This window comes from Anastrepha obliqua, chromosome 5, assembly GCF_027943255.1.
Source record: "Anastrepha obliqua isolate idAnaObli1 chromosome 5, idAnaObli1_1.0, whole genome shotgun sequence".
Lineage (NCBI taxonomy): Eukaryota > Metazoa > Arthropoda > Insecta > Diptera > Tephritidae > Anastrepha > Anastrepha obliqua.
Window position 1 is genome coordinate 128,879,747 of NC_072896.1, and position 13,785 is coordinate 128,893,531.

The following is a 13,785-nucleotide window of genomic DNA, read 5'->3' on the forward strand; positions in this document are numbered from 1 at the left end:
AATAGATAAATACATATTTATGTATACTCGTATATGGACGTATCAGCATCATACAGCTTTTAGATCGACGGCGAATTAGCCCATGTTGAGACGGTATCAGTTCACGTTTTACATGTTGATTCAGTTTGTTGTGGCAATTTACATGATCTTCATCCACTTTGGCCAACATTTGTAATATCAGAAACCATTTTTTCGAATCGTATAGGTGGCGACGTTCCTTCCTTAACCCGAACTTCAACTGCCTGGATCTGTATTTATTTTCAAGGCGAATCTATTAAAGGTGGTATCGGTAAATCAGCTGATTTGTCTTTTTTCTTTCGTCGGGTCCATGTGGCTGTCAGCCCAGAGTGAAACAAGGCAAATTCATTCTTCGTTTTCTACTTTGCCAATACTTTGGTTTGACAATCAAACGTACAAAATATTGTTGTTGGTCTACTGCTACCACCTTTAATGAATGTGCCTTGATTTATTTCCCATCAATTTGAAGACAGTCAAGAAATAGGCAGGAAGAAGCTAGACCTTTTTGTGCGACTCATGGTCTTCGTATTAAGTGGTTTCACGATTCTATTAGCCTTTGTATATAAACATATTTTACGTGGCTGTGAAGTAAAACAATCGAGGATTTCATGCAAGTAAATGCGTAATGTACGCATTCCTTGTCTTGCGAACAAAAATGATATGAAAGTATATTCATACGAGTATATTTGCATTTATTTTCTGTACGATGAAAAATAAGATGCATAATAAACTTCTTAAATTTAAATGCAGCGATCGTATCTGCGAACCAGCGACATTTTCTCCCGCCATTTAAGAGTGGCAATCTTTTCAGAAGGAAAGAAAAAGAAGTGATGGTCTTGAAAGTGACTGAAATGAATGCAAAACATGCAATTGCCACAGCTTACGAACTAATATTTGTCGGGCTTGCACATTTGTTCTCACACTAACTTCTTACTACTGTTCATTTAATTATTATTTATAATCCTGTTGCACTGAGTGGATTTGTAAATTAGTTTAAGAAACTATGTATTAACGCACATTTGTTGTTGTCTACATATGTATGTATGTATATGAATTTGTTGAAAATTCCCACCAATATCTTAAATCTGCGGCATTTCACTTCGCTCATTAGCGCCAGCACTTTATTACGTTCTCGGTTAAATGAAAAAGGAGGAAAATGTAACACAAAATTGGATTGTGGCTTTTTCGCGCGCATCGCGATGATTTTATTGTTGTTCACATAATTTCAGTGCATCGCAACTCGCTTGCCAACTTACGTTCTGATGAATTAGCCAATATTGGCGGCAGAAACGTCTTTAACGCACCCACACTCCGATTAACCACCTGACTATTTGCTTGTTGGCTATACACAAATAAGTCAATAATTTTCTTGAGTTTTTCTTTTTTTGTTTTTGGTATTTTTTCGAAATTTTCCTGCCGTTTATTAGTCGGTAAACTGTTATAAAACACTACCAAACCTTGCGAAATCGATAAACGACTAAAGCGCTCCACATTAAAATGAAATTTCTCAACTGCTGAGTTTTTCTGCGCTCAGTTCGTTTTAGTTCGGCATAGAGCAGCGCAGCTCAACGCAAGTCAACGTGCGAGACGGAAGACAATACACAAATAAACAACAACTGAGCTGAACGATGAAGTGGACTGTTCGCATGGAGGGTAATAACAGCGTAGCTGGGTTACCGCCAACGTCGACGCTCTCAGTCGCAGCACACTCGTCTGTGGTGGCCGAGACCAAGTCCAAGGGATGAAGGTGCGTTGTTGACAGAAATGAATGAAACTAAACGTACATATACTTGAGGATGTGCGTGTGCGTTCGGGAATGTTAAATAAAACAACAATAAAGTAAAAACATAACATTCGACACGAGTATTTGCTCAAGAGAGCAGCGACCGAGCAAAAACAACGACAACCAAGTAGACGACCGCCGTACACTGTGGCCGTTGACTGATTACTTTGCTGAAGGAAGAACGACGAGCGAAGGACGAATGCGGACGAATAGATGTAACCGGTGTTGTTGTGTTGTGATAATTAAAGCAGCAGGAATAATAATAAAAAAATCAACAAAAACAGTTAAAACGTAGCATATGAATTGGAAACGAGAACGGTGGTGGGCGGTGGGGTAGTCCATAAGTAGGTACAGATACGCATATGCAGTACTGGATTCATACGTAGCTACGTCAATATATTTATATAAATATGTATATTTATGCGTAGACATGCATGTACACATGCACATGTGTGTATGCATGTATTTCGTTCATAATAATGAGGTGCTATTGTGAAATTGTTATTGTTGCATGTTGTTTACTCGAGAACAATAACAATTACCCAACAACAGCAACCCAGAGCGTACAAACAAGCGCTGGCGCCGACGTCGAAGTAGACGTCAGCTTTAGTGAAAAAGAAATACTGATACCGACGCACACAGCAGTTCGTTTGCGGTTGTTTTCACAAAAATGTTCGTCGGCATGTATATATGTACATATTATATACGTTTGCACGAAAGTAGCTGACTACAACTTTTTATTATGAGTACGAGTACACCAGCTTCGACTGACTCACCACACCACGTCGTCGCCGTTGGTCCCACTTTAACCACGCACGTACACAAATGCATTCGTATCGCCAGCCAAACAAACAAATACAATGTGCAAGGGAATAGCAAAAAATGTACAAACAACAGACGGTGGCGGTTCAATGACTGCCTTGTAATGTCCCGCTGGGGCGCTATATTCGCAGATTTAGTCGGCACTCGGTGAAGAGCGTCTAAATAATAATTTTGTTATTTGTAAAATTTGGCTAAACATAGCATTTGGTAAAGGATTTGTTCTTTGTAAGTTTATTAATTAGTACTATGAATCAATGAACTTTTCTTTGTAATGTAAAAAAATTTTTTTGTTTAATAAATAAAATACTTTACTGTTTTTGTACTAAAATCTTCAAAACAGATATTTGCCGCAGGAAATATGTTTTGCAGTTTCTGTGTTTTGTTTAAGTTTATTTTTAAGGTTTTATTTTTACTCCGCAATCTTTTTCTGTCCACACTGTGTTAAGAAGGCTCCAGACGACGAACACCCTCAAGTGGACATGTTGGCTAATTATCAAAAAAAATTGATTTTCAGCGAGCGGCTCTCGCACATGTTCATCGTTTGTGGTTTGGTGCGCGAATATTGCATTGAAAGCAAAAACAACTATCTCATTTTGTGTTGATGCTTGAAGAGTGTAATCGGCGGAAAAAATTAGCTTGAGCCAGAAATTAATAGTGCAGTTACTTGAAAAGAAAAAAGCGAGCTAGAATTAGGGCAAATACAGAATAAAATGTATAAAAAAATCGAAAAAAGCAGAGTGTGGGATAGAATTAAATGGCTTTAGTGCAGAAATGTTTGTCAAAAATTTGAAGTTCTCGTAGCTTTGTCCTGGCGGCGTTACCAACTTGATATTTATAATTTCTATTATCCGGCATTGCAGAAGATTTAATAGCATTACATTGTACCTTTCTTATCCGTCTATTAGCCAATAATTTACCCAGACTTTTCTGCGTTTAGCTTTTTGTTTTTGCTCTTTTCCCCTTTTTATTTTTAAGTAGGCATAAATAACAAACATTGCTATCGCATCATCCGCGTTTTTACTATCCATCTTCACGCTATCAACACAAAGTCACATATGAGCCGCTCTCTGCCTGTGGCAAACGAAAGCGAACATGTTTGTCGTCTGTACCCTCCTTCAGGAATAACTGTGTTTCGATCACCGAAATTACTGACTGAGAGCTTAATGACGTCGCGAGTTACGTGTCAGTCTCAGACATCTGATAACTAAAGTAAATAATAAATAAATATACCAGTGACTTCACTCTTCTGCTCCATTGTTGTTGCTTTGCAAGCTAGTTTACATGCCATTGTGAAAGTGAAATACATATAAATGTTGCTGTTGCTCTATATCTTTGCTTGAATTTAAATCATAAGTGTAATACTTTCTTCGTTAACAAAATTAGTAGATAAGACAGGAGCAGTCGGGAAAAGTTGTGCTAAGTACAAAGACTGTCAGCAATAACAGCTCAAGATAACTCCCCAGAATATCTTTGAACATTTTTACAAATTAAAATAAAACGAGTATTATTAAAATCAATGTCAATTAAAATTAAATTCGTATAATAAACAGCTTATTTTATAAAGAACTATTCTAGCTCGAAAAACACGATTTTGTAGAAACCGCGTAAAAAAAAATAATGCACGAATATTTATGCCAAAAGAAATGAAGGTGCACAAACATAGCTATTCTCTTTATTCAAAAACTGAAGGCGAAATAACTACCTCAGCCCCTCCATCAATAACGGCCGCAGAACTGATGAAGGTGACATCCAAAATTAGAGCCTTTTCCGGAAATGGTGGCTATGACTTATCATCTTTCATGCGGTAAGTGGATACCATTTTGGAACTGCTTAGAGAATACCCCAACCTCTTAGTTTACTTGATTTGACGAAAAGGCTAAAAGTTGTGATGATAGCTAAGGAGTAATGCAACGTCAGAAGCAGTCTAAGAGGAACTCATACTGCACCTTGGGGATCAAAGAGAGCGACAAGAACTTTCACCGTTAGGCAATAAACGACAAAAATTACCATTATGATTATTTTCGTAAACTTAAATATACTTTAGATTAAGTGAATATTAAGGTTGAGTTCGATAAGAGAAAGCGAGTTGCATTCTCACCAGAAGCGAATGAGGTTTTCTTTTTGCAAACATTTTTGGATCGCATAAGCCGTCATTTGTTCTCTTAATTTTAAGCAGAAATATAACAAAATTAAACGAAGACTTAAGTATATAGAGATGATGGGAACCAATAATATTGAATCGATTTCATTTCCTTAACGAGTAAAAATCATTTTGCAAAGGAATTTCTTTCGTTTCATAGCAGAATCGACGAAACAATATCTAATCGTTAACGTTGCAATGAAAAAACGTTTATTTTGCTATCACGAAGGCGAACATCGTTTGCAGACAATGCCTGGCCTGCCTTTGTTACGGTGGAGAGAATACAAAAGGTGTGGGCAACATCATACCGTTAACTGGCCCTCAGCGATTTGGAGGAATTGACTGATCTGCTGATATAACAGAGGATGTGACAGCAGTTTGTTGCAACAGAGGTCGGCAAAAACTGAGATTGTGTGGGTCATGCCCACTGCCTTCCTATATACTCATAAACAAGGGCCATTAGTGCACTAGCTTTCATCAGATTTAAATTAAAGAATGTGATCGAAGAAAATGGATTTTACAATGCGACCAGGGCACCAGGAGTTCAGAAAAATGCTCCAGCAATGTCTCAAAGTCTAATGAACTCCGTTTTATTTAGATGACATCGGCATGTTCAGTTCTTATCTACCACAACATAAAGAAAGTATAGAGAAAGTTCTGCAAAAACTTAGAAACCATTGTCATTAAATTCAGGATAGTTGTATTATCTGCAGCTTACTACAAAGCTAGCTTTGTCGTCCCGAAAGTATACTTTTTATACATGATCATTGAGGAACCCCCACTGACAAGTTGTACTCCTCAACGCCTTTGTCACTTCTAAACCTTAGTTTATGGTCTGTACAATGGCTCCCGTTTATTCTGTAAAATAGCTAGACGCGCCTACTTTTATGAGTGCGTTCTTAACATCCTGAGTTACCACAACGCAGTATCCTTTCCTTCCGCCATACCATCTCTTGAACTCAATGGGTGCTACTGCTAAGTCCATCATGCATTTGACATCATCTTAATTTAAATTAACTATCCTCCGAATAACGTTTCTGAGATTTAAAAAAATTACGAAAAGTTTCGGTATTTGAATTACTATATACGCCCTGCTTGGCTTGTCAGAAGTTGCTGTTCAAACTGCTTAGTAACAAAGTTGTATGATCTGCTTGTTTTTTCAGGAAATCCGGAATAATGGCTGCTTTGACAATAACGTTTGATGCTCGAAACGACGAAAAAACGACTCAGCAGTTGTAGTTGCAAAATTAATGGAAATAGGTTTCCAACTCGTTTCACATCCACCTATTTCCCAGATTTGGATCCCTTAGACTACTATTTGTTTCGAATTGCAGAAACGAATGGTTATTTTTCAGACTTGGACAAATCCTATTATTCGGAAGGGATCAAAAAACTAGAACAGCGTTGGACGAAGTTTATAAGCCTATAAAGAGACTATGTCGAAAAATAAAGACGGTTTACCCCAAACAATTAAGTTTCTATTGCAATGGAAACAATACTTCCAACATGGACTTTAAAGTCATAATAGGTTTTCAAATGGAAGAATTATTTTGTTTTCAAAATTAAAATGTGTAAATATTGTTTTTTATTGCACGTTTAATTATTCGTTAAATAAATAAAATTGCCTAAAAAATGAAAGCTGAATGGTCGAAAGCGTTTATAATACGGCCGCGGGACAATCTGCAGTCTCATGTCTACATAAAACAAAAGAAATTAGTACCTTCATATGAGAATGATGTAAGTTCCACTAATGAAATTTGTAAAATTCCTCTCTTTATTCTCTTACCGATTCACAGCCTTGCCCAGTACCAATGAACTGGCTGATGGGTTGGGAGTATGCGCGTATTTGGCTGCGCGAGCGTGATGATTATATTAGTGCTCGTCTGCGCAAATCCAAAGCGAAACGAATTAAAAACGACTATACTGCGTGGCTGGCAAAACGACAAATTAAACCAAAAAAAGTTAGCTAGCGAAGTGTACCTCATCTGAAAATTTAAACTTGCATCCTATTGGAGTCAATTTACATACCTTATGATTGGATCGCAATGGTTGATTTGCGCAAGAACAAACAAGAGCAAACTTTCGAAATTCCTAAAATTTGTGTAAGTTCAGGTCGGAATGAAACCAAAACAAAAAAGCGGTTATATACCAATTTCGATTTAAATTGTATAAAATTTTATCTGTGTAAATATTTTCTGCACCACTCAGTTACAAAATATAAAAAGTGTATAAATTTTAGCTATTCGTATAAATATACAACTTTCTCCGTAAAATTGTTATTCACAAAAGCGAAACTCTTAACCCTCTACTGCACGGATATCTTATTTATGGAGAAAAAAATTAAACATCACTAATTTGCATTTGTTAGTAATCTGTTTATGTATATATGGGAAAAGTTTATTTCTCTTCTTCGCGAATTTTGTGTTTTTTTTCAAAAATTATTATCTATTTTGTCCCCTTCAAGGTAATCCCCTTGAGATGTTAAGCACTTGTGCCAACGTTTTTTCAATCTTCGAAGCACTTAAAAAAACAATTTTTTTATCTTGTTCAGCTCCTCCCTCCTTCGATGCCGTCTTTATCTCGTCAATCGTAGCGTAGGCCCTTTCATGGGCCTTTTCAGTTTCGGGAACAAGAAAGTCTCAGGAGGCCAGATCTGGGGAATGCGGTGGCTGTGGCAGGGGCGTTATCGTGATGCAAGAGCCAATTTTTGTTCTTCCACAAATCCGGGCGTTTCTGGTGGATTGGTTCACGCAAATTGCGCATAACTTGCAGGTAATATTCTTTATTGACCGATTTACCCTTTGGCAAGAACTCATGTTGTACAACGCCCCTGCAATCGAAGAAAACGGTAAGCAAAACTTTTACATTCGTCCGAACTTGGCGCGCTTTTTTTGGTCTTGGTTCGTGCGGCAGCATTCATTGAGATGATTAAGCTTTGGTTTCCATGTCATAATCATAAACCCACGATTCGTCACCAGTTATGACCCTCTGGAGGAAATTTGGGTCCTCGCGGATAGAGTCCAACATCTCATTAGCAATGTTGCTTTTGGTCGAAATTGAGCAGTTTTGGTACGAATTTTGCGACGGCCCGTCTCATACCCAAATCATTGAAAAGAATCGAATGGTACGAGCCAATCGATATGTCTAGGTCTTCAGCAACTTCTCTAACTGTAATTCGACAATTGGCCAATACCATTATCTTCACTTCATCAATTTTTTCGTCTGTTGTTGAAGTGCTCGGGCGTCCGGCACGCTTTTCGTCGTTTACATCTTCTCGGCCTTCTGAGAACTTTTTATACCACCCATAAACGTTGCTTTGGTCCAAAGTAGCTTCTCTGTTTGACACAGTCAATATTCGGAATGCATCCGCGTATTTAATTTCGTTTTTCACAAAAAATTTGATACAGGTTCTTTAATCCGTCTTTTCAAATAGGTGAAAATCGAAGATGAGCCGAAACACGTGCAAGCAAAGCAGCTGTCAACAATTAACTGAACATTCAAAATGGCCGAACTCGTCGGCATGAGTGAGAGACATGAGTACCAACATATCGCCACAAAAAAATTGAAATTTGAATATACGTAACCTGCGAAAATTCAAAATTCGCGATACTTTTCCAGCACACCTCGTATTTTACTAGAAGAAGACGACGCCTTATAAACTGACTCCTATGCAAATAGAGTTTTTTGGAGTATTTCAGTTGTACCCAGTGTGGAAAAATAGTTCCTTTTGTCACTATAGCACAAAAGTACATTGCATTTTCACGGAAAGTGTATATCATTTTGACAAAGTTGCCTGTGTCTCATTTAGTTCGGAAAGTGTTGTCCGTGCGAACATAATTTAAAGGAGAATTTTTATGTCCTCTCCTTTCCCGTTGAAAGCACCTTTCCTTTGCCTGCGGGAGATGTAGAGTTTGATACCGTTGGCATCGAAATCTTCCTTGAATGAATTCTATAAGGACCTAGTCATTAATCAAGTAAGTTTACGCCGCCCGTATAATATTTCTATATATACATCACCAGACTTCGCTGACTCGATTTTAATATGCATTTCCCCTTCTTACTAAAATACGTTTTTCTTGATATAGGTCGGTTTCCAACGAAAGTTGAAAGAATATTTGTGCCTTCTCCCAAACTTTTTCAATTCGTTTTCCATCGGTATCTTACAGTTAGGGACACGATTAAGTCTTACCGTACTCAAAGCCAGGAAATCACTTTTCTTCGAGGCTGGGCTGTTAAACCAGTTTTCAAAAAAAGTGTACGATTTTCAATTCTCGACACCGTGCAGCTATCCTTTTAACAACAGTCCAGCTGATTCCCAGATTCGGTGATCCCTCCGGATATTAATCACTTTGGGCTACAGCTAATATACCGAAATCGTAGCTAAATCCGGAAACTCCTCTTAAAAAAAATGTTAATCTCATTTGTGAGGCTTAGCTGGAATGTATTGGTTTAGGTGATGTCGGCACTTTATAGAAATAATTTGATCACCAACGACTAATAATTTGTTCTTCTTTTGGTATGAGAAATAACTTTTCGCGGATTTTATTTAGAAGCTTGTCGAATCTAACTTCACCTGGTGTTTTCATATCCTCGTTATTATTGAAATGCATAAAACGTTGAATGATATCCCATATATTGCAAGTCATGGTGGTTCATCCTAATTCTTGGGTAACTGTTCCATCTTTTAGCCCGCTTTTCGTTCGAGCTACTAGGCTTGTCATTATACGCCATCGGAACTACTATCATTTGTCTCAGATATGTGCAACTCTTCCTAGGCAGAAATTTGTGTTCCAATAATTACATAGTCCATTAGCGAATTCATTTATATATATTAAATTACCATAAAAAGATATTTAATCCATTTCTAAACAAAATCGGATTGACGTTTTTACACAAAATAAGATATTGTATAATATTATTTATAACACTTACATACATACCTTCCAACCAATTTATTTCTTTATTGTAGAAGTTAATAGGGTACATATTATCGATTAGTCGATTAGTAATTTTTTTACGTCAAAATTCTTTTTTTAATGAAATATCAACAAAAAATTGTCCTTGGAAAATAACCGTTACGTTTAGTTCGCTTACGCACAATGAGCCCGTTACGCCCGTTGCGGCAACGAATTTCCAACGGACTCATTGTGGCAGGTCTATAAACTAAAAAATATGAGTGAGTAAAATTCCTAGATTGTCGGATTTTCATCATCCTTTTCAAAGCTGTGTAAGCAGTGGCGGATCTACCTAATGGCTTTTTGGGCTTCAGCCCAGGCCCCCGTGGTTGCAAAGGGCTCCCAGCCACCAATAAAAATAAAATACGAACGCCCTACAAGACGCACTGATATTATACTACCACACTCACATTAGTTTTCTACTAAAAACACTAGATGGCCAGAACCGTTTAAACGGTTAAGTGCCAACTAATTAAGTACTCACACTTTTTGACAGTGCTGATCCTGCGCTGACATAAACATTGATACTCGACTTTATATACATATGTTCTTTTGTTTGCACACGTGTGTGAACGTTACTTGCAACGAAAAAAAAATCGTAAGTTTGGCAACTAAAATCGATCAACTCGTGTGCGATTTACGTGTTTTGCCGTTAGGTTACGATAAAAAAAACTAAAAACTGTTTTTGATTATTAAAATTTATATTATTTATTTACTTCAATACAACAATCTACTCCAATGGAAGGGAGGAATCAGACTGACTTTATGCTTTTACTTCAAGTTTAATCAAAGCTTACATATTTGCTTACTCGATATATTCTGTTTTTCTTACTTGCTAAATTACATTGGCTTATGAAAAAATACTTATTAATATTACATTTTAGTGTGGGAACGGAAATGCTGATACTACAATATTTATTGTAGTGGACAGTAAAGTTAGTTAATTTTGGAACGGTTGCAATTCCTGGAATTGCGACCGAAAAATAATTTTGATTTGTGAATTTAATAATAATTTTTGCAAACAAAACGGAAGTTGGTTTAATATTACATTTTGTCTTTAGTTATACTTGCAATGAAATCATCTATGCTTGGTTTTATATATGTAATGCTTGGTTTTACATATGTAACTTCTCCCTCCCTTAAATTAGAATTCTCCTGAATTCTTTTATTTAATTTAATAGTTATACGTTTGTGTTTATTGATGACAACAATGACAATTATTAGAATTATGATAATGCTTAGTACATTGCAGATATGTGAGATTTTACTATGAATTTTCAATTTAAAAATGTTTTCTATATTTGATCTATTTTCCTCCAATATTTCATCGAATGTAATTTTTTTTGTAAAGTTCCGAATGTCTTCATATTTTACACTTTCAATATTTTCTTCTATGTTTTCGATATAATTTGAAAAATAGTAGTCACTAATTTTAATTGAACAATTATTATATCTTATGATATAGTTTCCGTTCATAATTGGTTTCTCTTTATTACATGTTTGATTCATTTGTAAATTTACAGCATTTTTAACAATAATCGTTTTTACGTCTATGGCTAGAATTTCAAGATCCTTATTTCTGGTGAGGTGACAGTTTTGTTTTAAAATACAGTGTTTACTTGGTTTCAATCTTTTTAAAGATTTATTTTCTTCAAATAATAAAGTTTTATTTGCATAAATGAATATTTCTTCTATTTTTGCTTCTATTTCATTATTTTCTTTATTAGGTATTGGAATAACCTTTCTTATTTTTACATATTCAAAGTTTTTAGGTATTTTAATGCCGAATATTAGATAGGTGTTATTTAAAATGGCTGTGCCTAATTGTAGATACTTAAGCTTATTATAATCAATATTATATTTTACTATTTCTTCACTAGTTAAAATATTTGGGTGTAATATCCCATATTTGGCTGATACAACATTTTCTTGTATTTGCTCAATTTTACTTTTTAATAACTGAATCTTTGTATACTGGTCTAAGTATAAATTTTGTTTATATTCGTCATACATAAATTTATTAATAGAATTAAGTTCTTTTTCAATTTTTACTCTATCACTTTTAACAATTTCTTTGAGATGCTCTATAGCTGAACTGAAATAATTGTTTATTTTGATTTGTTGGTTCATTGTGTCATTCGTCTGTAAAAAGTGCGTTTGTATATTTTGTCTATCGTCTTCGTCCATTGTACCAAAAAACCATTTTGACATACTACCTATTGCATTAATTAGTCCGCGTTTATTTCTAGTTTTTACTGGCATGAGCGTTAGTAACTTATTCCTTATGTCTAACAACTCTCGTTGTAGTGTCTCTTTATTTTCTAATTTCATTAATATTATATTGTCCGTCATTTCGTTGATAATAGTTTCTAGTTTGTAAACGTCAATCATGTGTAGTACTATGTCACTATCTTTGGGTATTTCTTGGTTTCTAATTTGTAAATCTATAAATCCTGTTTGTTCCGTTAGTTCCGTCAAAGTCATTATACCTTTACATTGTCGTATTGTTAGTATTATTGCTATCATCATGATCCATGTCTGTAAATTTTAAAGGTCGTTTAATATTGTTAGGATGAATGTTTTCTAATTTTTCCTTCCTATACTTTGGTTGTTCTTTATGCCTAACCGCTTTATAGTTCTTTATGAATCCTTCTATTCTTTCTTCTTTATAGTCTTCCCTGGTTTTATTTAGATTGCTTATAATTTTATGCTTCCTTGCTTCTAAATTGTTTTTTATTATTTCCGGATCTATTTTATTGTCATGTACTTCGTTTGGTGTACATTTTATTGTTGAATGGAATCTATCATTGTAATTTCGTATGGCTTTCTGTATTAAGTGTTTAATTGATAACCCTTTTTCTAATTTATATAAAATTCTAAACTTTTCCGCGATCGTGTTGTGAAACCTTTCAATATCGGCATTGCCAGTATGGCTATTAGGTTTTGTAAGATGAAGCTCTACATTTTCAGTGTCCAAAAATTCTCTTATTCTCGCGGCCTTAAATTCGTTATCTGCAATTATTTTCCTTGGTTTCCCTAATTTAGCAAAATGTTCTTCTAACTGTTCAACAATGGTAATATGATTTCTATCATTCAAGAGGTACGCTGCTCCGAATTTTGAGAATTTATCTATAACTGTTAAAAAGTGGTTTCCCTTCATAATATACGTATCTATGTGAATAATTTCATTTTTCTTTACTGGCGTTTCTGAGAAATTCAATTTCGGTTTTATAGGCTTCCTATCATATTTGACCTCTTGGCAAATTTCACATTGATTTATAACCAAGTGAACCAATTCCATTAACTTAGGGTAATAGATTTTATTTTTTATTTGATTGTATAGTATGTTTCTAAAATACCGGAATGTAAACTTTCTCTAACATGGTAAAATGAGATTTGTTTTATGGCTTCAACCTCTGTTTCAATGTCTTGTGCTCTTTTTGTACATTTAGTGAATTGAAGTTTGTTGTCATTCGAATACATACTAATCAGTTTTTCTTGTACTATATTATGTTATAGCTGTGGTCGGTTAGTTCCGAAAATATTCCAATTTTTCCTTTTAGAATATATCTTCTGAAAATTTCTCCCATTTGTTCAAAATCACTCTCTGCAATAAAAATTATTCTCTTCCCATGTATTTCTTTATATTCTTCTGTTTTATTATTCGTTAAGATTATTTGAGTTTTATATTTATTCACGATTTCTTCTTTTATAAAAAAATGATCACCCAAATTCTCCTCTGCTGAGTGTACTGTTGCCATGCTTACGTTGTCTTCCTCCCCATCGAGATTAGGTTTATGCTATTGGAACTGTCATCACCTTCATATTTTAAAATATTATCTTCACTTTTTTCTATTCTACTGAGAAAATCCGCTACTTTGTTCTCTCTACCTTTTATATAGTCTACTTCGAAATCGTGCTCTCCTAGTTTGAGTATCCATCGTTGGTGTCTTGGCGATATATCTTTTCCTTTGTATTTTGTACATAAAAACTTAATGGGTTGATGATCAGTAAGAATTTTAAATTTCTTACCATACAAATATGGTCTCAGGTAATTTACACTCCAC

General features: G+C 35.1%; 2 protein-coding genes across 8 annotated transcripts in view; one reads left to right on the top strand and one right to left on the bottom strand.

Moving 5' to 3' along the window:
• LOC129246945 (pneumococcal serine-rich repeat protein) overlaps nt 1-1,593 on the bottom strand; it is a 53,439-nt gene extending 51,846 nt beyond the window's left edge. For 3 of the 7 annotated variants that reach the window (XM_054885706.1, XM_054885708.1, XM_054885705.1), the window contains exon 1: nt 1,275-1,593. The gene's annotated coding sequence lies outside the window, so the exon portion shown is untranslated. The other 4 variants (XM_054885711.1, XM_054885709.1, XM_054885710.1 and 1 more) reach the window with 2 other exon arrangements.
• Nucleotides 1,594-6,274: 4,681 nt separating this feature from the next.
• LOC129246948 (uncharacterized) lies at nt 6,275-6,829 on the top strand. Its single transcript, XM_054885714.1, has 2 exons — nt 6,275-6,500; nt 6,560-6,829. Exons 1-2 carry the CDS (start codon nt 6,396-6,398, stop codon nt 6,731-6,733), a joined length of 279 nt encoding a protein of 92 aa, XP_054741689.1. The 5' UTR covers nt 6,275-6,395; the 3' UTR covers nt 6,734-6,829.
• The last annotated feature ends 6,956 nt before the right edge of the window (nt 6,830-13,785 follow it).

Coding starts and splice junctions, on each gene's coding strand:
- LOC129246948 (XM_054885714.1), top strand. CDS start 6,396: ATGAAAGCTGAATGGTCGAAAGCGTTTATAATACGGCCGCGGGACAAT. Junction 6,501..6,559: donor TACCTTCATATGAGAATGAT/GTAAGTTCCACT, acceptor ACCGATTCACAG/CCTTGCCCAGTACCAATGAA.